Source organism: Acomys minous (assembly GCF_964271855.1).
Source record: "Acomys minous genome assembly, chromosome: 10".
NCBI lineage: Eukaryota > Metazoa > Chordata > Mammalia > Rodentia > Muridae > Acomys > Acomys minous.
The window spans coordinates 67,765,648-67,788,708 of NC_140491.1; the positions used below are offsets into that span (position 1 = coordinate 67,765,648).

Below are 23,061 nucleotides of genomic sequence, written 5' to 3' on the forward strand. Positions count from 1 at the left end.
TGCTTGGAGGCCACCTACCGTGGCCAGTAAAAAATCATGACTGTGGGTCAAGATCTGCTAAGTCATAGCAGCCAGCAGAGGTCATATGCACCCAGCACGTGAGGACACAAGGCACACAGAGGCTGAGAGGAGAGACTGCTAAGCATCCTGTCACAGTGCCTGTGGCGACAACCTTGGCACCAGGCCCTGCCCCTACAGAAACTTCGAGTCATTCATGTGTGATGTGTGAGGCTTCTCAGCAGTCTCACATTCCTAGGGATGGGAACAGTTGGGGCCTGGCACACAGCATCTTTGCCAGCTCTGTGCCCTGCCCTTCTACTGAATCCTGGATGGTGTCATAAGTTATGCCTCACAGTGTAGACCACAGAGTTCATAAGAGGAGGTGCTGAGACTGCCTCACTATAACCACAATGTCAGGGCTGATTTTCTTTGGTATGTTGGTTAGCAGATATTTTAGTTTTTCTTCTTTATAATTACTGTTTTTCTATTTATCTGTTTATTTTAATGCATTGGTGTGTGGGTAGTGGATCCTCTGGAACTGGAGTTATAGACAGTTGTGAGCTGCTGTGTAGTTGCTGGGAATTGAACCCAGGTCCTCTGGAAGAGCAGCCAGTGCTCTTAACCACTGAGCCATCTCTCCAGGTCCTATATTTGATTTGTCTTATTTTTATTTTTATTTTTTTCAAGATAGGGTTTCTTTGTGTATCCCTAGCTGTCCTGGAACTAGCTAGGTAGAAAGGCTGGCCTCGAACTCACAGAGATCCACCTGCCTCTGCTTCCTGAGTGCTGGGATTAAAGGCGTGTGCCAGCAGCACCACCACTGGCTACAAGTATTTTTTCTTAAATACGCTAGGGCTGGGGCTGTAGCTCCCTGGGTAGAGTGCTTGCCTCCTGTGAGGCCTGGGTTCAATGCCCAGCGCTGCATAACCAGGCATGATGGCATATTACCAGTCACCTCAGCATTTAAAAGGGAGAGGCAGGAGGAGCACAAAGGCACGCACAGCTACGCAGTGAGCTCGAGGCCAGCCTTGCCACATGCCACCATATCTTTAAAAAAAATAATACAGAAAGAAAGGTCCCCTGATATGTATATCTATGCATGCACAAGAGTAGGGATGAAGCCATGAAAAAGGAGCCGTCCAGGTGCTCCCAGGGCCTCTTTCTTGTTTTCCTTTTCTTCTTCTCAGTTTTTGTTTGGCTTTCTGTTTGGTAATGTGTACAGACATCGCATTACTTGATTTGTTGGATTTTAGACTCTCTAAAATTGTAGTTTATTTATGTGGAGGGTACAGATGTTACAGCATGCGTGTGCAGGTAGAGGACAACTTGCAGGAGTTGATTTTTTTTTGTTTGTTTTTGTTTTTTGAGACAGGGTTTCTCTGTGTAGCCTTGGCTGTCCTGGACTCACTTTGTAGACCAGGCTGGCCTCGAACTCACAGCTATCCGCCTGCCTCTGCCTCCCAAGTGCTGGGATTAAAGGCGTGCGCCACCACCACTGGCCAGGAGTTGATTCTTACTTAGCTCCCACATGTGAGGCCCAGGCATCCTGTCATCAGTGTTGGTGGCAGGCACTTTCAGCTGATGGGCCATCTCCCAGGCCTGATTGCTTTATTTCTGGCTCTTTTTTGGTTTCTGATAGCTTCTGACAAGTGCGTGCTTTACACTTCACCTTTTCTGTCTCAACTACGGCCTCCCTGGCATGTCCCCAGTTCATCCACACAGCAGCAGAACCGCTCCCTGATGACGTCAGCGTGACGTCATGGCATGGAATAATTACTCAACTGGAGATGTAGCAGAAACAGACAGCCGAGGGTGGAGGTAGGGTTGGGGCTGGGGGGGGGGGCGGGAGGGGGGAGGGAGGGAATATGAAGGAGATCAATGACTGAGTGACTGAACGAATGAGGTCTGACAGTGGCAGTGTTGGCGACAGAGGCTGGCAAAAGGGACGTTAGGTTGGGGTGGGGAGGGTGCAGGGCACAAGGGCACAAGCTCACAGACGAACAGAAACGAGTGGAGTGGGACAGGTTTGAGGAAAGAGAGAGATCATTGGAATTCCACAAATTTGGGGTACTCAAGTGGGTGGCCTTCGCAAATGGCAGCCAGTATGTGGATAAATCGGGGGACAGTGTTGTTCTTGAGCTGTGCATAACATGGCCAGCCAACCAAGCTGTGCTGCGCATCCACTGCCTACTACAAGCGAGGCTGGGCACTAGGATAATGCGCAGGCAGCAGCCGACACACACAAGTAGCCATGCAGAGCTACGGTCCAGGTGAGACAAGCAGGAGCAAGGGAGGTGCCGAGACAGCCGTAGTCTGGAAAGGCTTCTGGAAGAGCAGGCTCATGCACAGCTTTAGAGACAGGATCAAGCCAGATCCCAGGACCGTGAACGTGGTAGAGTGCTATGCAGGACACTTACAGACTGGTGCAAACACCGGGTGAGTGAGGCTCCAGCCTTCCTTCCCCAGAGTGGCCACACCAGGTGCACTGAGATGGATGCTGTACTCCTGAACATGTCTCCCAGGTCCACAGGCACTGGAGACTTCCCCTCCAGGGGTAGAGAAGGGCAGACAGCCTAGGCCAGAAAAGGGCTCCAAGCCGGGGACTGGAGTGTCACAGTAAATTGTATTGGTTTGGCCTAGGATGGCTAGTAACTGACACAGGGAGACTGAAACGTACTTTAAAGCTGCCAGCACTACGCTGGACAGAATCTAAACTGATACAAATCTACTTATAAACTAACATGAACTACTCTAAACCTCATAACATACATACATACATACATACATACATACATACATATATATATCCCAAGCACTTGCCACTATGATCCTGTCCTTCCCTGTCAACTGTAAACCTGTCTTTTCTCCCTCTTAACTGTCAAACTTGGCTCTACCCCCTCTCCAGGAAGTCCCATCTTCCACTTCCTGTCCTTCTGGCCACTTGATTGGCTAAACAGCACTTTTTTTTTTTTGAGACAAGGTTTCTCTGTGTAGCCTTGGCTGTCCTAGACTTTCTTTGTAGACCAGGCTGGCCTGGAACTCACAGCGATCTCCCTGCCTCTGTCTCCAGAGTGCTGAGATTAAAGGCATGCACCACCACGCCCTGCTGGCTAAACAGCACTTTATTGACAGCGGTTACATCCACTCAAGACATTCCTCCACAATTCCCCTTTTTAGTCTAATCATCATCATCATCATCATATCATCATCATCATCATCATCATCATCATCATCATCATCATCATCATCATCTTTTACCCAGACATTATATCATTACACCAATATACAATATACACACACAGAACCACAAAACAATCATTATATTCATGTTATATTCATAATGTTTTGCTGTCTTCAACCTCATCAGAGACTTGAGAAGGAATAAAATTAATTAGCTGAGTAAATAGGAAGTGCAGGTTAGCAGCTTCCAAAATGAAAAAAAAAAAAAAAAAGACAGGGACAGTTTGCTACGTTAATAGTCACCCAAAACTCTCTATAACATTGGCACCATCATCTTCAGCCTTCTGGCCCAATATATCTGACAGGCATATTTGTGAAGTAGGGACTATTAAGGACTTGCCCACCCTGTCTTGGCAGAGTTTGGCCATCAACTCTACCTGCATCCAAGCTTGCCCATTTCAGGCAGAATTCTGTCTGTGGCAGAAAACAAGGAATTTTTGCCCAGGGGTGGGTTTGCCACATCTGAAGCCATCTCCTTAAGGAGGTTCCTCGATGCTTATTACCTTCTTTGGGGGCAGGCTGGGTGTTGCCAGGAGTCAACCTGTCTCATTTTTTCAAAGAATCCTCAAAACAATAAAAAAAATTCTTCAAGTGCCATATTCTGTAGGTCTCTGAGGTTTTTGAAGACCTTATCTGAATATTTTACCTTATCTATCTATTGAACCTACAATGAATATTCTTGTGATAAAATTGAATGGTACAATGAATTAAAAATAAACTTATTTTACAACAATATATAATATTCTATGCCAATGAATCAAAAATAACCTTGTGAGTAACAATTAAGGCCTTAAGTTGAAGAGTAGATTCAATAATCGACCTTTTGTTCTATTATTCCTATATATTTCTATATTCTCAGAGAAAAATCTGTGAGTCCAACCTCGTTCTCTCTCTGAATAAAACAGATAATAACACAACCAATTCTCAAGGAAAATAAACATCCATAGCCCAAAACCTTACCCAACCCCCCCTAAAGGGAAATGGGATGGCATTCTCTTTTTAAGGCTTCTTCAGGCTGATTTGGGACAAATAATATCTATACAGGAACCCAAATAAAACTAGGAAAATGGTTAAACAAGCTAGAGATAGCATTTCTGGTCCAGTCTCTAAAAGTTGAGAAATTCAGGCTTAATAAAAGTCCTGTGTGGGACAGTCTGAAATGTTGGACCAATTGGAATCAGGAGTTTTCTTCTAAGCTATCCTGGTAGATATTCTGTTCTGATGACAAACAGCAACCGAAGCACTTGTGGATGGAACACAAAGAATGCTGGATGTCAGCATCTCAGCATGCTGGAGGATGAATCCTGTTGGGTCTGATCCAGCATCAGTGTCTGATACATTGGTTCTGAAAATATATAATTTCTCACAAGCATTATACAGTTCTAAAACTATAAATGCATGAGGTGTGCAGAAGTCAAACTTCACCGGGCATGGTGGCACAGGCCTTTAGTCCCAGCACTTGGGAGGCAGAGGTAGGTGGATCGTTGTGAGTTTGAGGTCAGCCTGGTCTACAAAGTGAGTCCAGGACAACAAATGCTACACAGAGAAACCCTGTCTTGAAAAACGAAGAAGAAGAAGAAGAAGAAGAAGAAGAAGAAGAAGAAGAAGAAGAAGAAGAAGAAGTCGTCAAACCTCATCAGACATTGGAGAACTCACACTAGAGAGAAGCCCTTCATATGTAAGTAGTGTGGGAAAACCTTTAGCCCCAAATCAAGCCGTACTGAGCATGAGAAAATTCATATTGGTAAGAAGCCCTTTATTTTATTTTATTTTTTAAAGATTTATTTATTTATTATTATGTACACAGTATTCTGTCTGTGTGTACTCCTGTAGGCCAGAAGAGGGCATCAGATCACATTACAGATGGTTGTGAGCCACCATGTGGTTGCTGGGAATTGAACTCAGGACCTTTGGAAGAGCAGGCGGCACTCTTAACCACTGAGCCATCTCTCCAGCCCCGAGAAACACTTTAAACGTAGTGAATGTTGAACAGCTTTTAGCCAGAAAAAGTACCTCATAAAGCATGAAAACATTCACTCTGGAGAGAAACCCTATGAGTGCAATGAATGTGGGAAAGCCTTCTCTCAGCAAACGTCACTTATTGTGCATGTGAGGATTCATTCAGGTGACAAATACAATCTGTCGGAGAAAGCCTTCTCTCAGAGCTCATTCCTCACCGTGCATGTGAGGAGCCACACAGGTGAGAGACCCTGTGGCTGTAACGAATGTGGGAAGGCCTTTCCTCCCTTCTCAACCCTGACCCTGCACTTGAGAATACACACAGGAAAAAGCCTTATCAGTGTAGTGAGTGTGGAAAGGCTTTCAGCCAGAAGTCTCATCACATTCGACACCAGAAAACCCACATTCACTAAACACTCTGTGAGTGCCTTCAATATGGACAAGTGTTCATTAAGGGTTCCCAGGTCATGGTACATCATGTGGCCATTCTGAGGCTAAGCACCATAAGTCAGCCAAATAGTTAATGTAAAATGTCACGAGCACCGGAGAATTCATACTGAAGGGAAGGAAGTTTATAAGATTAGAAGCCTGCACATAACCGAAAAGAAAACCAACACTGAAACTTGAACACAGCTATCTACAATATGAGAATGGAAAACAGGCCTGTTACTGCTATTAGTGTGGATCTGGAGGACTTCACCAGTCTAAAAAAGTAAGCTGGGTTAGAAGAAACAAAAATAAGTTGTATGATCATACAGTAATATGCAATGTGATCTCAAGAGTACAGAATTTTGGGGCTGGAGAGATGGCTCAGTGGTTAGGATCACCACCTGCTCTCCCAGAGGTCGTGAGTTCAATTCCCATCAACCACATGGTGGCTCACAGCCATCTATAATGTAATCTGATGCCCTCTTCTGCAGATAAAGTACTCACATAAATAAATAAATAAACTAAAAATAAGAAAATGTTAAAAAAAAAAAAAAGAGTACAGAATGTCTAGAACGAGGATTATGCATTTAACAGGACTTGGAATGTGAAAAGCATTGCTTCAGCTGAACACCAAGACTATGTTTGGAGGAAACTTACACAACACAAACTATAAACAACAGTAAAAGTAAAATATATGGATACTGAAAGCAGAAATACACAAACGCTGGATGTTACACAGGCTGACTTTGGGAGTGGGAAAACGTTGCTTGTAACAGTTGGAAATACTGGCTGGGCGGTGGTGGCACACATCTTTAATCCCTGTTCTTGGAAGGCAGAGGCAGGAGGATCAATGTGAGTTCGAGGCCAGCCTGGTCTACAAAACGAGTCCAGGACAGCCAAGGCTACACAGAGAAACCCTGTCTCAAAAAAAAAATTGGAAATACTTAGAAGTTCTCATGAGCATTCATGCTCAGGAGCTTAGGTAGGAGGAAATTTACCATGAATCAGAGTAGCCAAATATAGGAAATGAATTTCCTGGTAGGAGTGGAATGAGACATTTTTAGGTGGACTATTGTGCAGACACCTGGCAGACGCAGCAAATGAGGTGTGTGTGTAACTGGAAGGATTCTGGAAGTCATGTGGGTGAAACTCAAGTTGCAGAATGATGCACACACTACAAGGACTTTCTGTCAAGTTAAATTTCCCTTCTTGGAACCCAGCTTATGATGGTATAAACACACATGTGCGTAAATGTCTGACAGGCATCAGAATGATGCAGACCAACACCTGAGTCACAGTGGGAAGGGAAGAGTGGGTGTGGGAGGGGTGGGGATGCTTCAACTTCTTATATAAGGATTCATTCTCTTAAAGACTGCAAGTGGGTATATGATTAACTCCCAATCAAATGCTAAGCTTTTATAGAAGATATTTCTAAGACTTTAACAATGAGTGGATAGACTTGGCACTCTATGTAATAAGATTATCTATTTTATTAACGTTTAAATGGTAGCATAAAAGAAGAAAACTGCCTTAATGATTACTGTGTTGCTGGGTGGTGGTGGCGCACACCTTTAATCCCAGCACTTGGGAGGCAGAGACAGGTGGAGGTCTGTAATTTTGAGGCTAGCCTGGTCTACAAAGTGAGTCCAGGACAGCAAGGACTATAAAATAAACCCTGTCTCAAAAAACAAAACAAAAATTTACTGTGTTAATTAATGTAGGAAAAATAAACTTTATTTCAACATATTGATGCCCAATGAATTTAATGTATCCACACCCTTGAAAACCATATGTTATCATAGTTTGGCAGAGAGAATAAGCTCCTGAAGAGATAACCCAAACCTAGAACCCACCACGGGCAGGCAGGAGACAAATGGAGCAGACTTAGCAAAGCCGAGCTGACTGCCTCTAATTGATCCTGTCACACCTGCTGGGGAAACAAGCAAAGCTCTGGAAAGGTAAAATTTCTGTTTTTATGTTATAAAGGGATAAAACTGGATTTAAATTTTCACAGAGAGATACAAATAGTTTTAAAGTTGATAGGTTTTTTAAAAAATAGGCATATAGCTGGGTGTGGTGGCACACACCTTTAACCGCAGCACTCGGGAGGCAGAGGTAGGTGGATCTCTGTGAGTTCAAGAGAGTCCAGACTAACCAAGACTACACAGAGAAACCCTGCCTCGGAAAAAAAAAAGCAAAAAAGAATAGGCATATAAAGATGAAAGACAATAATGCAGAGTTTTTGGAGTTTGTTAAATGAGAGAGAGAGAAAGAGAGAGAGAGAGAGATCATGTTACTGATTGTGACTACTATTTTTACTTTAGTAATCATTCTTGCTTTCTAAACTTCTTCAAAGGAAAAGGCTTTAGAGAAAAAAATTACAAAAATGTATAGATTGGACTGAGGAAAATGCTAGGCTATCAGAGACAAAGCAAAATGAAAAATTATGAAATTTGGAAACAAATTCTAGAAGAGAAGTTAGAAAGGCTTATAACTAAGAATAATGATACGGAGACAGAACCAGAAGAAAAAGGGCCAGAACATGCAGTACCACTTTGTAACAAGACTACAGGGTGGTCTATATCTGTTAAAAAAAATAAAAAACCTAAAATGATTTCCCCAACTTTGATAAGGTAACTACCAGGAGATGAGGAAAATCCACAAGGTTATCAGGTTTTTTATTGGCAACCTGTAGATGCACAAGATTTAAATGGGTTTAAGGAGGCAATAAACAGTTATGCCTTACACTCACCATATGTAAAGCAGATACTTAATAATTGGGCCACACAGAACTGCATAATTCCAAAAGACTGGAGAGATTTGACGACTGCCATCTTAGAGCCAGGTCCCCAGTTACAATGGCTGGCATGGTGGAAAGATGAGGCCTCACTTATGGAGCAGCGCAATAGGACTAGAGGCATCGATATTGTCAAGGACCAGTTACTAGGTGAAGGCCCATATTCTGAATTAAGAGTACAGATTATCCTTGATGATGCTGTCTTAGAACAATGCCAAACAATGGCCACAAGCGCTTGGGACAAGGTTGAACAACAGGGACAAATGGAATCATTTACAAAAACAACCCAAGGTTCAAATGAATCTTTTAATGACTTTTTACAGAGAACAACTAAAGCTCCAAATAGAATGATAGCAGACCCAAATGCTAGGGAAATTCTACTTTCAGCTCTAGATTTTCAAAATTCTAATGCTGGATGCAGAAAGGCTATTAGACCCCTGAGGGCAAGATTGGCACCTCTTCATGGATGGATTAAAACTTCTGAAGACATAAAAATAAGTGCTCATGATTCAGTTATAGTTGCACAAACAACTACAGGAGACATCAAAACACAAAACACCCGCTGCTGTGGCTGTGAAAATTCAGCTCATTCCCTAAAGGATGGTGAACAAACTGTTCCTAAAGATAAATTATTCCATAATGGTCACAACTCAGGGAAAAGATTTCCTATGAAATGTAAAAGAAGTGGAAGGAATGGTCCTGTGGTTCATGAGTGTAGGTCATTCAAAGATAGCCAAGGCAATTCCTTAATTTCAGAAAACTGTCAAAGGGGCTATGTTCAAGGCCTGGCAAAAAACAATGTGAGCCATTTGTTTCCTGTTCACCAAGAAAGGATTATTCTTAAGGACAAGAAAATTCAAGGTCCAATAAGACAAATAGGGTTACTGAAGATTTAGAAAACTCATTTAATAGAGATAAAGATGCTCCTAGAGATAAAATAAAAAGTGCCAAAGATGGAAAAAACAAACAAACAAAAACACAAAAAAACCCAAAACTCTACTATAAATGATAAAGAGGCCAAAATTACAGTTAGATGGCATTGAGATCAAGGAGTTTACTGGATACTGAAGCAGATGTAACAATAATTTCCTAAGATTCCTGGCATTCAGTTGGGCTACTTCAAAAGGTATCTATACAGTTCCTAGAGATTGGAACATTGTCTCAAATAAAGCAAAATGTCAGATGGCTTAAATGTACAGGGCCAGAAGGTCAAATAGGAAAATCAAAGTCATACATGGCTGATATAGCCATAAACTTATGAGGAAGAGATCTGTTATAACAATGAAAAACCCAGATTAGCATCCTTCCAACTTCAGAGCCAAGCCAGGAAACAGGCAATACTCCTGACAAAAAAATTAAGATTATGAAAAAGGGTTATCAAAGACAGTTACAGTCTGTCCAGGCTGTCCATAAACAAGATACAGAAGGGGCCGACTGTTCTACTTTATATTGGGGAACTACTGTGGATAAAGCACCTACAGCCTTACCGCTAAAGTGGTTGATTGACCAACATATTTGGATTTAACAATGGTCTAAAGGAAAGTTACAGGCACCAGAACAGCCAGTTCAAGAACACCTGGAGGCTCAACACATCGAGAAGTCCAACAGCCCTTGGAATGCTCCTGTATTTCTCATCAAAAAGACATCTGGAAGCTGGCCATGGTGGTACACACCTTTAATCCCAGCAGAGGCAGGTAGATTGCTGTGAATTTGAGGCCAGCCTAGTTTACAAAGGGAGTCTAGCACAGCCAAGACGACACAGAGAACCCTTTCTTGAAAAATGGAAAATAAATAAAATAAAATTGAAAATCAACCAATTAAAAAAAATGCCTGACATGGTGACACACACCTTTGATCCCAGCACTTAGGAGGCAGAGGCAGGCAGATTGCTATGAGTTTGAGGCCAGCCTGGTCTACACTGTGAGTCCAGGACAGCCAAGGTTAAACAGAGAAAGAAATCTGGCAATTAATAAAAGTATTCAGCCAGTGGGAACTTTACCGTCTGGAATCCCATTGCTTTCCTTGTTACCTAAGGAATGGCCTATTATAGTGATTGATCTAAAGGATTGTTTTTTCATGATTCCTTTACATGAACATGATAGAGAGAGGTTTTCTGTCTCCGTACCTACTTTTAATAGAAGCTGCACAGTAAAGAGATATCATTGGGATATTTTTTAAAAGATTTATTTATTTATTATTATATATACAGTGCTCTGCCTGTGTGTGCACCTGCAGGCCAGAAGAGGGAATCAGATCGCATTATAGATGGTTGTGGGCCATGATGTGGTTGCTGGGACTTGAACTCAGAACCTCCAGAAGGCAGGCAGTGCTCTTAACCTCTGAGCCATCTCTCCAGCCCCCTTGGAATGTTTTACCACAAGGAATGTTAAACAGTCCTACTTTGTGTCAATATTTTGTACAACAGTCATTGGAGATAATTTGTAAGAAATTTCCTCAACCCATAATTTACCATTATATGGATGATCTCTTATTGGCTGATTCAGATGCAAGTATATTAGAAAAGATTTTTGATGAAATAAATAGAACTTTGTCTTGTTGGGGACTGCAGATTGCTCCCCGCCCCCCAAAAAATTAAATAAAAAGAGGAGATTCTGTTAATTATCTAGAATACAAAATAGGCCAATGGGAAATTAGACCACAGAAAGTAACCATATTTTCTGGCATATAAGACAACTTTTTAGCCCTGAAAAATCTGTACCAAAGTTGGGGGTCATCTTATATGCTGGGTACTTGCCTGCAGCTTGCTTTCCCTTACTTCCTATGTCTGGTGCATACAGCGGGGGTAGGGGGTGCTGTGGCCAGTTCCTCACTCTGAGGCAGCGAGGAGCAAGCTGCACACATCTTCCTCTACTTCGAGGAGGAGAACGTGAGCATGGATTGGCTCTCCACCAGAACCTGCCCATTTGTCCAGTTGAGTGTGGAGCGAGCATTAAAGGGGGCAGTGTAGGCTGGCACTGTCTGTCTGCTGGCATTTAATAAAGTGCCTGGCTGTCTGTCCCCTGCCTGCAAATAGACACATGTCCAAATCCACTGCATAGGTGTGCGTTAGATGAAGGGTAGTCTTTTGTTTTGTTTTGTTTTGTTTTGTTTTGTTTGTTTTTCAAGACAGGGTTCCTCCATGTTATCTTGGTTGTCCTGGACTCACTTTGTAGACCAGGCTGGCCTCCAGAGTGCTGAGATTAAAGGTGTGCACCATGCCCGGCAAAGGGGGTAGTCTTATACAGTGAGTATATTCCAAACTATTTTAACTGGACAAGTTGTGGGTCATCTTATATACTGGAAAATATGGTACAAATCAGTAGAGACCAATTAAGGACTTTTAATGACTTTCAAAAATTACTGGGAGAGGGCTGGAGAGATGCCTCAGAGGTTAAGAACACTGACTGCTCTTCCAGAGGTCCTGAGTTCAATTCCCAGTAACCACATGGTGGCTCACAACCATCTATAATGTGATCTAATTCCCTGTTCTGGCCTGCAGGTGTGCCTATAGGCAAAGCACTATATACATAATAATAAAATCTTTTTTAAAAAATTACTGGGAGATATTAACTGCTTGTGGCCTACAATTGGTTTGACTACCCAAGAGCTAAGTAATTTATTTCAAAATTTACAAGGTGATAAGGTGCTCAAGAAAATTATCAGCTGAAGCTGAAAAGGAATTGGCTCTGGTAGAAAGGAAATTACAACATTTATATATAGACCGCTTTGATCCAAAGGCCTATATGTTGGTTATCTTGCCTTCTACTCATTCTCCCATAGGAATTCTTATGCAGAGGGAAGATTGTATCTTAGAATGGATATTTTTACTACACAAACAAACTAAAAAATTTAAATCTTACATAAAAAAGTGTTGGCTCAGTTTATTAACAATTAAACTTTATTATACAACCCAACTAGCATATACAAGAAGGAAAAAAAGGTTAAAGGGACAGAAGATTAAAACCTCCTGGAATCCGTTCGGCAGGACGGGTCCTTAGGTGTCTCAGTCCCACGAGCTGGTCCGGTCTTTTTCTCTCTCTCCGCGCCTCCTCCTTCTCTCCTTCTACCTCTTGTTTTTCTCTCCCCTACCTTCCCAGTCATATGCAAAGGGAGGTCCCTTCTCCCTTCGAGGGTCAATTAGGAAAACAATAGCCACGGTGGAGTTCCTAGGTAGGCTTCCTGAATTCCAAGCCCAGGAAGGCTCCAAACAGTCTCTCACAAGGTATTCATGGTGTGCCCCAAGGGTAAAGCCCGCCAAGACTGCTTCCACCTGAGACAAAGCTTAATCTTTCCTACAAAAAAGGTTTCTAGCCAGGCGTGGTGGTTTATGGAGGAATGCTGAGTGAATGTATCAACCATCAATACAGCGCTGTTTAGCCAATCAGCTGGGCAGAATGACAGGAAGTGGAAGGCGGGACTTCCTGGAGGGGAGGAGAAAGTTGGACGGTTGGGGAAGGGAGAGGAGTTTGATGGGTGGAGGAGGACGGTGGGGATTTGACAAGGACTGGCCCAGGGGTCATAGTGGCAAGTGCCTGGAATATATGTGTGTCATAAGGTTTAGGGTAGTTTGTTTAGTTTACGAGTAGATTAGAATCAGTTTAGACTCTGCCCGGTGAAGTGCTGGCAGCTTTAAAGTATGTTTCAGTCTCCCTGTGTCAGTTGTTTGCTTTGTAGGCCAAACGGTTATGAATAACTGTAACAGTGGCACAGGCCTTCAATCCCAGCACTCCGGAGGCAGAGGCAGGTGGATCGCTGTGAGTTTGAGGCCAACTTGGTCTACAGAGGGAGTCCAGGACAGCCAAGGCTACACAGAGAAACCTTGTCTCGAAGGGGGAAAAAAGGTTTCTGAATTGATCGTAAAGGGAAAAATGAGACTTTGCCAATTAGGTGGAATAGATGGAGCTGAGATTGTGGTACCTTTTACTAATGCTGGGATTGCCTCCTGACGGACAGACAATGAATACTGGCAGAGAGCGTGCAGGCATTTTTTTTTTTTTAGGAGAGATTAACAACAGATACCCAAAGGCCAGTATCTTCAATTCATAGAAAGAACATTTGGATTCTTCTTCATATAGTAAAGAAGATTCCAATTTCTAATGCTCCTACATTTTACACTGATGCCAATAAATCAAAAAGGGCAAGTTACAAGTCAGAAAATAGAAGTAAGGCTGTTGAGAGTCCTTATGATTCAGTTCAAATATCAGAATTATAAGCAATTCTGCTGGTATTACCAGTTTCAAGAATCTCTTAATATATTAACTATCAATATGCTGAAAGAGTTGTTTTGCATATAGAAACTGCTGATCTAACTCAGGATGATAACAATTTAACTTCACTATTTATTTAATTACAACAGGTGATCAGAAATAGAAGCCATCCATCATAATAACACATATAATATCTCATACGGGTCTACCAGGCCCTCTAGCACAAGGTAATGATGAACTTGATCAACTATTGATAGAATGTGTGTTAGAAACTTCAGGGTTTCATTAAAAACATCAGGTTAATAGCAAAGGGGTTTTTTGTTTTTGTTTTTGTTTTTTTTAAGATTTTGTTAGTTAGCTGACAGTGCTCTGGCCTGCACACCAGAAGAGGGCACCAGATCTCATGGATGGTCTTGGCCAACATATGGTTGCTGGGAATTGAACTCATGACCTTCAGAAGAGCAGTCAGTGCTCTTAACCTCTGAGCCATCTCTCCAGCCCCCAACAGCAAAGGTTTAAAGAAGGAAATTTCTACCACTTGGCAACAAGCCAAGGAGACTGTGAGAAACTATCCTACTTGCTGTTTATCTGACCAAACCCCATGAACTGCAGGAAGTAAGTAACCCTAAGGCAGTCAGAGAAATGAAATTTGGCAAATGGATGTATTTCATTTTACAGAGTTTGGTAAACTGAGGTATGTGCACCATACTACAGACACATAGTCAGGATTTCAGTGGGCAACGGCTTTGAGTTCTAAAAAGTCTCATTCTGTTATTATGCACTTATTGGATGTTATGGCAATTATGGGCATACCTAAACAAATTAAGACTTGACAATGTTCCATCATATGTCTCTAATAAAATGAAGCTTTTGTTTACGTCTTATGACATAGAACATGTTACAGGTATACCACATAATCCTACAGGACAGGCAGTCATTGAAAGATCCAATTGTACTTTAAAAGAAATGCTTGTCAAGCAAAGAGGAGTATCAAAGACCCCAGAGACCGATTACATAATGCCTTATTGACTTTAAATTTCTTTTTTTTTTTTCCGTGACAGGCTTTCTCTGTGTAGCCTTGGCTGTCCTGGACTCACTTTGTAGACCAGGCTGGCCTGGAACTCACAGCGATCCGCCTGCCTCTGCTTCCCGAGTGCTGGGATTAAAGGCGTGGTGGCTCCTGCCAGTAATCCCAACACAGCGGAGATGGAGAGAGGCAAATCTCCCTGAGTTCTAAACCAGCCTGGTCTACACAGTAAGTCAGGGCCTGACCCCCTGTGATAAAATAAGCTACTTACAAAGACAGTGTAGGGTTCAAAACAACAAATTTTTCCTTTAAATTAATATGTAAGTTCCTTTTTCTTAATAATGGATTATATATCCTTACTGATCTAAAAGATGGATATACATGAATTTTAGGTTTATGTAAGAAGAAACAATGTCACACTGCTCCAAAAAGGCCAGCCAATCTCTTTGTAAGTGGGGTTTCCACGGGAGAACTGGTGCCAAAGGATAAGTTGGCCTAAGAGATATGTTCTATTGGTCAATGTAAGGACCCAAGGTTGGCGGGGAGATAAACATGCAAGCTGCATGCCTCCTACATGGAAAAGCTTTTTATGTTTGCTGACTGAGTTGAGTTGTCATTGCTCTGGCAGCCGGCTTATCCCCCAAAACTGTGAGGCATTTTCACAAGGGACAAGTGGCGGTCATCCCTAATGCAAAGAGACACAGAGGATTGTATACCGGTGGCAAGTACACCTCAGCCTCGTTAGGTCCCAGAAACGCAAAGGCTACAATTCATGTGCTTAAAAGGTGAAAGTGTCCATCCCCTATGGAGAGAAGAGGTGAGACAAAACCACCAACAACACATGTGAAAACCCTAGTACAAGATGCCTATGGCATGCATACACTCTAAAACTCAATGGGAGTTTATATAAAGTTTTTATTTATTTATTTATTTATTTGGTTTTTCAAGACAGGGTTTCTCTATGTAGCCCTGGCTGTCCTACACTTACTTTGTAGACCAGGCTGGCCTCGAACTCACAGTGATCCACCTGCCTCTGCCTCCTGAGCGCTGGGATTAAAGGCATGCGGTGGCACGTCCAGCTTTATACAATATTTATTTAAAGCTTAATGCCTTTTCTTTTGCTCAGGTCAACCAACCTGTCTCCAAAACCAGGAAGCTTTCTCTTGGAAAACATGTAGCAGCCTGTCTTATCCATCAGGTGCCACAGAGCCTAGAGAAGGACGTTTAGAACTACACAATCTTGTTTTGATTTCAATTAGATAATGATTGTGCATTCTTTAGTAATGGTAATATTATACTTACTCTTTGAAATAGGTCAAAATGAAAGAGACCTAGATAAAAGAGAGACTGCTAACTTAAGTCAGTCTATACTTATGTGGATTCAAACTACAGAGCAAACAAGAAGCTTATATTGTTACGCCCCACCACTGGCTGAGACATGAATGCCTATGCGTAGCCACTGCTTCTTGTTGGTCACAGAATCCCTGTGACTTATTATTACATGCCGTTCTTCATATGGCATGAATTTACAAATGTCTTTCTTCTGCTCATACAAACAGCAGAGAACCAGCCTTAGTTGATCTGTGCATCCTGCTCACCTCATACATTTATAATTTAAGGATTGTATAGTGCTTGTGAGGAATTAATGTTTTCAGAACAAAAGAATCTGACACTGATGGTGGATCAGACCTGACGGGATTCATTCTCCAGAGTGCTGAGATGCTGACATCCTGCATCCTTCATGTTCCATCGCCAAGTGCTTCACTTGCTGTTCCTCATCAGAACAGGACAGCTTCAAAGAAAACTGTTGATCCCAATTGGTCCAGCATTTCAGACTGTCCCACACAGGACTTCTATTAAGCTTGGAATTTCTCATCATGTAGAGACTGGACCACAAATGCCATTCCTAGCTTGTTTAACCATTTTCCCCAATTTTATTTGGGCCCCTACAAAGGTATTACTCTTCCCAAATCTGCCAGAAGAAGCCTCAAAAAGAGGATGCCCCATTTCTCTTAAGGGGGGTGGGTTGGGTAGGGTTTTGGTTGTTTTCTTGGGCTAGGAATGTTTATTTGTCATTGGGAGTTGGTTATAAATTATTATTGGTCTTATTTAGAGAGAACATGATGTTGGCCTCAGGGGTGTCTCTCTTTTCCTTTATCTTTTTTCCTTAGGTGTGGAGATAGAGGTTGAAAAGAAAGAAAGGGGAATATAGAGACGATAGGATAAAGTAGATGATTGAATCTACTCCTCAACTTAAGGCCTTAATTGTTACTCACAAATAAGCTTATTCATTGACATAGAATTTTGTATATGGATGCAAAATAAGTTTAATTTTGATACACTAGTATAGAAATCAACTTTAAGATTATTCTTTGAGTCAGGTGTGGTGGCGCACGCCTTTAATCACAGCACTTGGGAGGCAGAGGCAGGTGGATCGCTGTGAGTTCAAGGCCAGCCTGGTCTACAAAGTGAGTCCAGGAGAGCCAGGGCTACACAGAGAAACCCTGTCACACACAAAAAAGAAGAAGACTGCTATTCACACACACACACACACACACACACACACACACACACACACACATTCTAATATGAGGTATTGTACCATACAATTCAATTATAATACAAGCTTTACTTCCAATACTTTGAAAGTGCTATTGCAGGGCTGGGCGTGGTGGCGCACGCCTTTAATCCCAGCACTCGGGAGGCAGAGGCAGGCGGATCACTGTGAGTTCGAGGCCAGCCTGGTCTACAAAGTGAGTCCAGGACAGCCAAGATTATACAGAGAAACCCTGTCTCGAAAAACCAAAAAAAAAAAAAAAAAAAAAAAAAAAAAAAAAGAAAGAAAGAAAGAAAGAAAGTGCTACTGCAGACTGTTTAGGATAATTAAGTAATACAAGTTAATTGTTAATTGATCAACTCATTCTCATGTCAATTACTAGTCTACTTTTATCACAAGAATATACATCTTAGGTTTAACAGATAGATATGATTCTATAGATAGGTAAGGTAAAATAGTTAGATGAGGTCTTCAAAAACCTCAGAGACCTACAGAATATGGCATTTAAAGATGTTTTTATTATTTTAAGGATTCTTTGACAATAAGACAGGTTAGCTCCTGGCAACATCCAGCCTGCATCAAAGAAGATGAGGAGCATTGAAGAACCTTCTTATGGAGATGGCTTCAAATCTGGCAAACCAGACACTAGGCAAAAATGTCCTCACTTATGTCACAGACAGAATTCTGCCTAAAATGGGCAAGCTTGGATGCAGGCAGAGTTGCCGGCCAAACTCTGCCAAGACAGGGTAGGCAATTCCTCAATAGTTCCTGCCTCACAAATATCTGTCAGGTATACTGGGCTAGAAGGCTGAAGATGATCCTCCAATATTATAGAGAGTTTTGGGCGACTATTAACGCAGCAAACTGTCCCTGTCATTTTTTTTCAATTTGGAAGCTGCTAACCTGCACTTTCTGTTCACTCAAATAATTAATTTTATTCCTCCTCCAGTCTGATGGGGTTGAAGACCAGATAGTTTAGTTTTACAATAAAGCTCAGTTCCTTAGGGGTTAAGATGTTTTTAGGTTGATAGATATGAGATATTATAGAAATTGATTTACATTCTGAATTTTAGACCAAGATAAGAAAGATTTTTTTAAAAAAAGAAAGATGTTTTCTTCAAAGTTGCCAAATACGAGTAGCCAAAACACTATGAATGTAACATTTACATAATTCCTAGTTGTTTTCATAGTTCTTCTTGCTGCATATAGTTTATCGTATGTATGTGTAATAATATAAGTGTATATGTAAAGGGGGGCCTTTTATTAGACTAAAAGGGGGAATTGTGTAGGAATGCCTTGAGTGGATGTAGCAGTTGTCAAGAAGGAGCCGTTTGGCCAATCAGTTGGGCAGAAGGACAGGAAGTGGGAGGCGGGACTTCCGGGGAGGAGAAGGGGAACATGAGGAGGATGCTGGAGCAGGTGGCTGGACAAAAGGACTGGTGGAATAGAAGCCACCCCAGGAAGTCACCAGATTGGCAAGTTATTGGTTTATATGTGGGTTTTAAGGGCATTAGGATTAGAGTAGCTCAGATTCTGCCCAGCATAGTACTTGCAACTTAAAAATAAACTATCATCTCTCTGTGTCATTGGAGAACTAGATGGTTAAAGAAAACTACTGCCTTAATAATTTACTGTATTAATTAATATAAGAAGAATAGAACTAGCTGGTTAAAGAAAACTACTGCCTTAATAATTTACTGTTAATTAATATAAGAAGAATACATCTTATTTCAACAGATGGTGTTGCCTGCTCGGCCATCTTGGCATCCCCAGAATCATAAGCATTTTGATGCAACCCATACATAGTACAAGGTACATGGTAAGACTTTGTCTAAAAAATAAAAAAAAAAAGTAAGGGCTGGGCTTGCAGCTCAGCAGCAGTGCTCTTGATTGGCAAGTCTCCAAGCAGCAACACAGGAGTAAATAAATCTTCTCTGGGCCTCACTAGCTTGAGAACAGCTTTCCCACTGGTGTCAGGCAGTGTGCACTCATGAGGTTTCTCACATTGTATGTGGAAGTTTCCCCAACAAGGCCAGCTACAGTGCTCCCGTTCCCTGCAAGGGGAACACACACACACACACACACACACACACACACACACACACCTATTACAAGACCTCCCCCACCTTGCAAAGTCTCTTGTTCAGTGATGAATCCAGGCCTGCTCTTTTTTTTTTTTAAGATTTTATTTATTATTATGTATACAGTGCTCTGCCTGCATGTACACCTGCACTCCAGAAGAGGGCACCAGATCACATTATAGATGGTTGTGAGCCACCATGTGGGTGCTGGGAATTGAACTCAGGGCCTTTGGAAGAACAGACAGTGCTCTTAACCTCTGAGTCATCTCTCCAGCCCCAGGTCTGCTCTTTTAAAACAACATCTTAGTCCCATGCAAGTGTGACTTCCCATGTCCAGGTCCCTTGCTTACGTGAGTCTCTGCTGGCTAACTCTCCTAACAATCCACTTTGTGAGATGCTACATGGGTCACCGGGTTTTATCATGTAGTAACAGCATGCTTTGCTGCCCAGCCCTGAACAAACACAGTGATTAATCAGAACCTGACACAGGAGGAAGGGGAATGACACAACTGGTTGCCACTCATATACAACCTGTCATTGCCAAACTTGTCACTCCTCAAGATCTGTGGGGAAGCAACTAACTACAAAGTTCATGTTATGCAGCTATTAATGACTAACTTTATATGGTCACTGACATTTGACCAGTGTTATTATTTACCTAAGCCTGATCACAATGGTGCAGTGAGGACTGCTTATTATGAATAAATGGTTATGCTGAAGAAGGCTTAAAGAGATGCTACTGACTTATAAACACTGCCTTTTCTGGGTTGGGTTTAGGAACTTATATAGATTTGCATATACTTTGGTTTGTGAGTGTGTGTGTGTGTGTGTGTGTGTGTATGTGTGTGTGTGTGTGTGTGTGTGTGTGTGTGCAGAGTGTGCAGAGTGAGTTCCAGGACAGCCAGGGCTACATAGAGAAACCCTGTCTCAAAAAAACAAAAAGCAAAAAACAGTGAGGCTTGGTCTTAGGTGAAAAGACCCCAGCTCCACTGCTGCGCTAGCTATGGGACATAGGTGGCCAGGGCACGGCCTGTGGGCTCAGTTTATCCATCTGTAGGGTGAGAGAGAATCAGCATAACAAATGTAAGAGTTTGGACTGGGTCCCCAGCACCACACAGAAACTGATCGTCTAGTCCAGGTCATGCTGTGCCCCTTGTATACACTCGGCAATTTGCAGCTCACAAGAAACTAACCAATTACCACGGAAACCCACACCCATGTTCCACAAAAGCTTATGTCACAGGGCTAGGGAAATGGCTAAGAGTGGTTAGCCAGCAGTGGTTAAGAGCTGTACTGCTGCCAGGCGGTGGTGACACATGCCTTTAATCCCAGCACTCAGGAGGCAGAGGCAGGCAGATTGCTGTGAGTTCGAGGCCAGCCTGGTCTACAAAGCAAGTCTAGGACAGCCAAGGCTACACAGTGAAACCCTGTCTTAGGGGAAAAAAAAAAGAGCCGTATTGCTTTTGCAGAGGACTTAAATTTGATTCCCAGCACCCATACCAGGGAGCTCACAACTGCCTGTAACTCCTGCCTTCAGAAAGATTTCATTTCTCTGGCCTCCACAGGTATCTGTACTCATGTGCGCACGTGTGCGCACACGCACACACACACACAACTATTACAAGACCTCCACCACCTTGCAAAGTCTCTTGTTCAGTGATGAATCCAGCCCTGCTCTTTTCAACAGTAAAAAAGAGGTCCCTTAGTGTAAATATCTCCAAGAGAAAAGACAGCCTAACAGCTAAGCAACACTGGAGGGAGACCCAGGCCCCATGAGCTTGGAATGGGTGAGGCTCTGACTGAGGGTTCCCAGCCCTCAGGAACGGGTGACAGCCCCAAGTGTGACAAGGAGCAGGTAGCTTGTTCCTTGTGCCCTTTATAAGGATGCAGATCCACAATTGAAATCTCACTGCCAGGCAGTTTTGAAGGACGGGGAGGTAGGGAGCCCAGCAGGGACCTGAGAGACCAGGTAGAGCAGCTAACCCAGCTCAGCACAGGAAGTCCCTGCCCTGAGCCGCACCTCAAGCTCTCTCCCACCCCACTCCCTGAGGGGTTAAGGAGGTAGGGCTCTTTCAGGAGCTGCCTGTGTCCTCGGGGAGTCCGTGGGGCCCAGTGTCTGCTGGGACAGGACTAATGGACCCCTGTCCCACTAAGCTGAAGTGATTTGGACTGTTAACCACAGAGGCAGCATCAGGACGTTAATAGCTACACATCTCTGTTCCTTGGCAATTCGAGAACTCAGCTGGGCGGAAAAACAGCCAGGAAGACAAGAGCCTCTTGCAACATCTTTATTTGCGTCACCAGGTCCACTGCTCTGGGGACAGACTGCAAAGTCCCTGCAGGTGCTGTAGTCTTCTGTGGCCCCTATTTGGTTAGCAGTCAGGAGGCAGGTCTGAGGTAACTGAGGGAGGTTACTGAGGTAGAGTGGAGACCAAGGAGAGGTAGAGGTGCAAGGAACCAGCCTGGAGGTCTCCAGTGGGCACAAGCTCTCATGATACACATTTAATCAGCCACTTAGGGCCTTCAGGGAAGGCTGGGCTGGCATTCTATACACTTCCATGTCACAGCTGAAAGAGCACACTCTGGGAGAATTCCCCTCTGACCCCACCCATGGTCCTATGCAAAAGTTTTCAACATGGAAGCTGACTGTTGAGTCTCATAGAATCATGGGATGGGAACCCTACATGTCCTGTTCGCTGGGAGATTCTCAGCTGCTAGCAGTTCAACTGCACAGTGGGTCCAAGAAATTAATGCTGATGCTCCCAGGAAGCAGGGGGACAGATGTAGTGGCCTCAAAGCGTCCTGTGGGTGGGAGAGCAGTGAGAGGCCTGTGGGAATCCTTTTCCAAACTCTGTGCCTCACCCATCGGTAAATAAAACTGATGTGTATCAAAAGGTGAACGCGTGGAGTTAGGTCTACCAACTCCAGGTTGGTAAAGGACAGTGAGCCTTGGGCGTCATCTTGGGCTGTCACTGTTCCGGGCTGTCCACTCTCTCCCTAAGCTAGTCTTACTGGTCCACCCGGTGTTTCCCTACAGTTCATACGGAATTTCTGTGCTACGCCTGGTGTGGAACATGAGTTTTGCACATCTGACCAAAGCAGACTAAAACTCCCTGTACTCAACTTTCCAGCTTCTTTCCATACTGCGTGGGAAACCCTAACTAAATCCTCTAACTGCCCCCACCGCCTCGCCCCTCTTTTTTTTAATTAAAAGGAAGCAACAAGACCTTTAGAAGGAGACTCGAATTTACGCATTGGCTCAGCAGATTTTTTTTTTTTTAAATCCTTTTCGATTGAAGAATCAACCCGTGCACCCAGAAGTTAAATCCCTCGCCTTGTCAGGTACTGGGAACCTCCACTTCCTTGGCCAGTCAACCACTTGATGTGTGCAAGTTAGCAGAAAGCGGGAGCGAACGTGAACACTGAACGCAGGAGGGCTGAAGGCGCCTCTTTCTGTCCCGTTACGGTTTTTTGTTTGTTTGTTTGTTTGACCTAAGTTATTCTGGAAGTAGTCCCACAGTACTTTAACCCAATTGCCATGATTACTGTCAGCCGGGAACGACAGAATCCGGAAGAACCCACGGAGACTATTGGCGCCAGCTCTGCGGGGAATTCTCCGTTAGCGCAGTCTTCATCTTCTTGGCCAGGACTACCTTGGGAGAGTTGGCTGTGGTGCAGAGAGAGCTAGCCTGACTGGTCCCAAGGCTGAGTGCAGAGATGCCAAAACCTTGCGCGCAAGTTTTTCCTCAGTGCACGGCTCCTTC

General features: G+C 43.1%; 1 protein-coding gene across 2 annotated transcripts in view; it reads right to left on the bottom strand.

Annotated features, from left to right (window-relative positions):
- KYAT1 (kynurenine aminotransferase 1) overlaps positions 1-23,061 on the bottom strand; it is a 32,734-nt gene that overhangs the window by 9,402 nt on the left and 271 nt on the right. Inside the window, exon 2 of one of the 2 annotated variants that reach the window (XM_084799353.1) lies at positions 2,418-2,603. The exons of the other annotated variant lie outside the window; for it this stretch is intronic. Within the exon in view, the coding sequence (XP_084655479.1) occupies positions 2,418-2,513 (96 nt within the window). The 5' untranslated portion in view covers positions 2,514-2,603. The remainder of the gene's footprint in view (positions 1-2,417; positions 2,604-23,061) is intronic. 2 annotated transcript variants of the gene reach the window in all.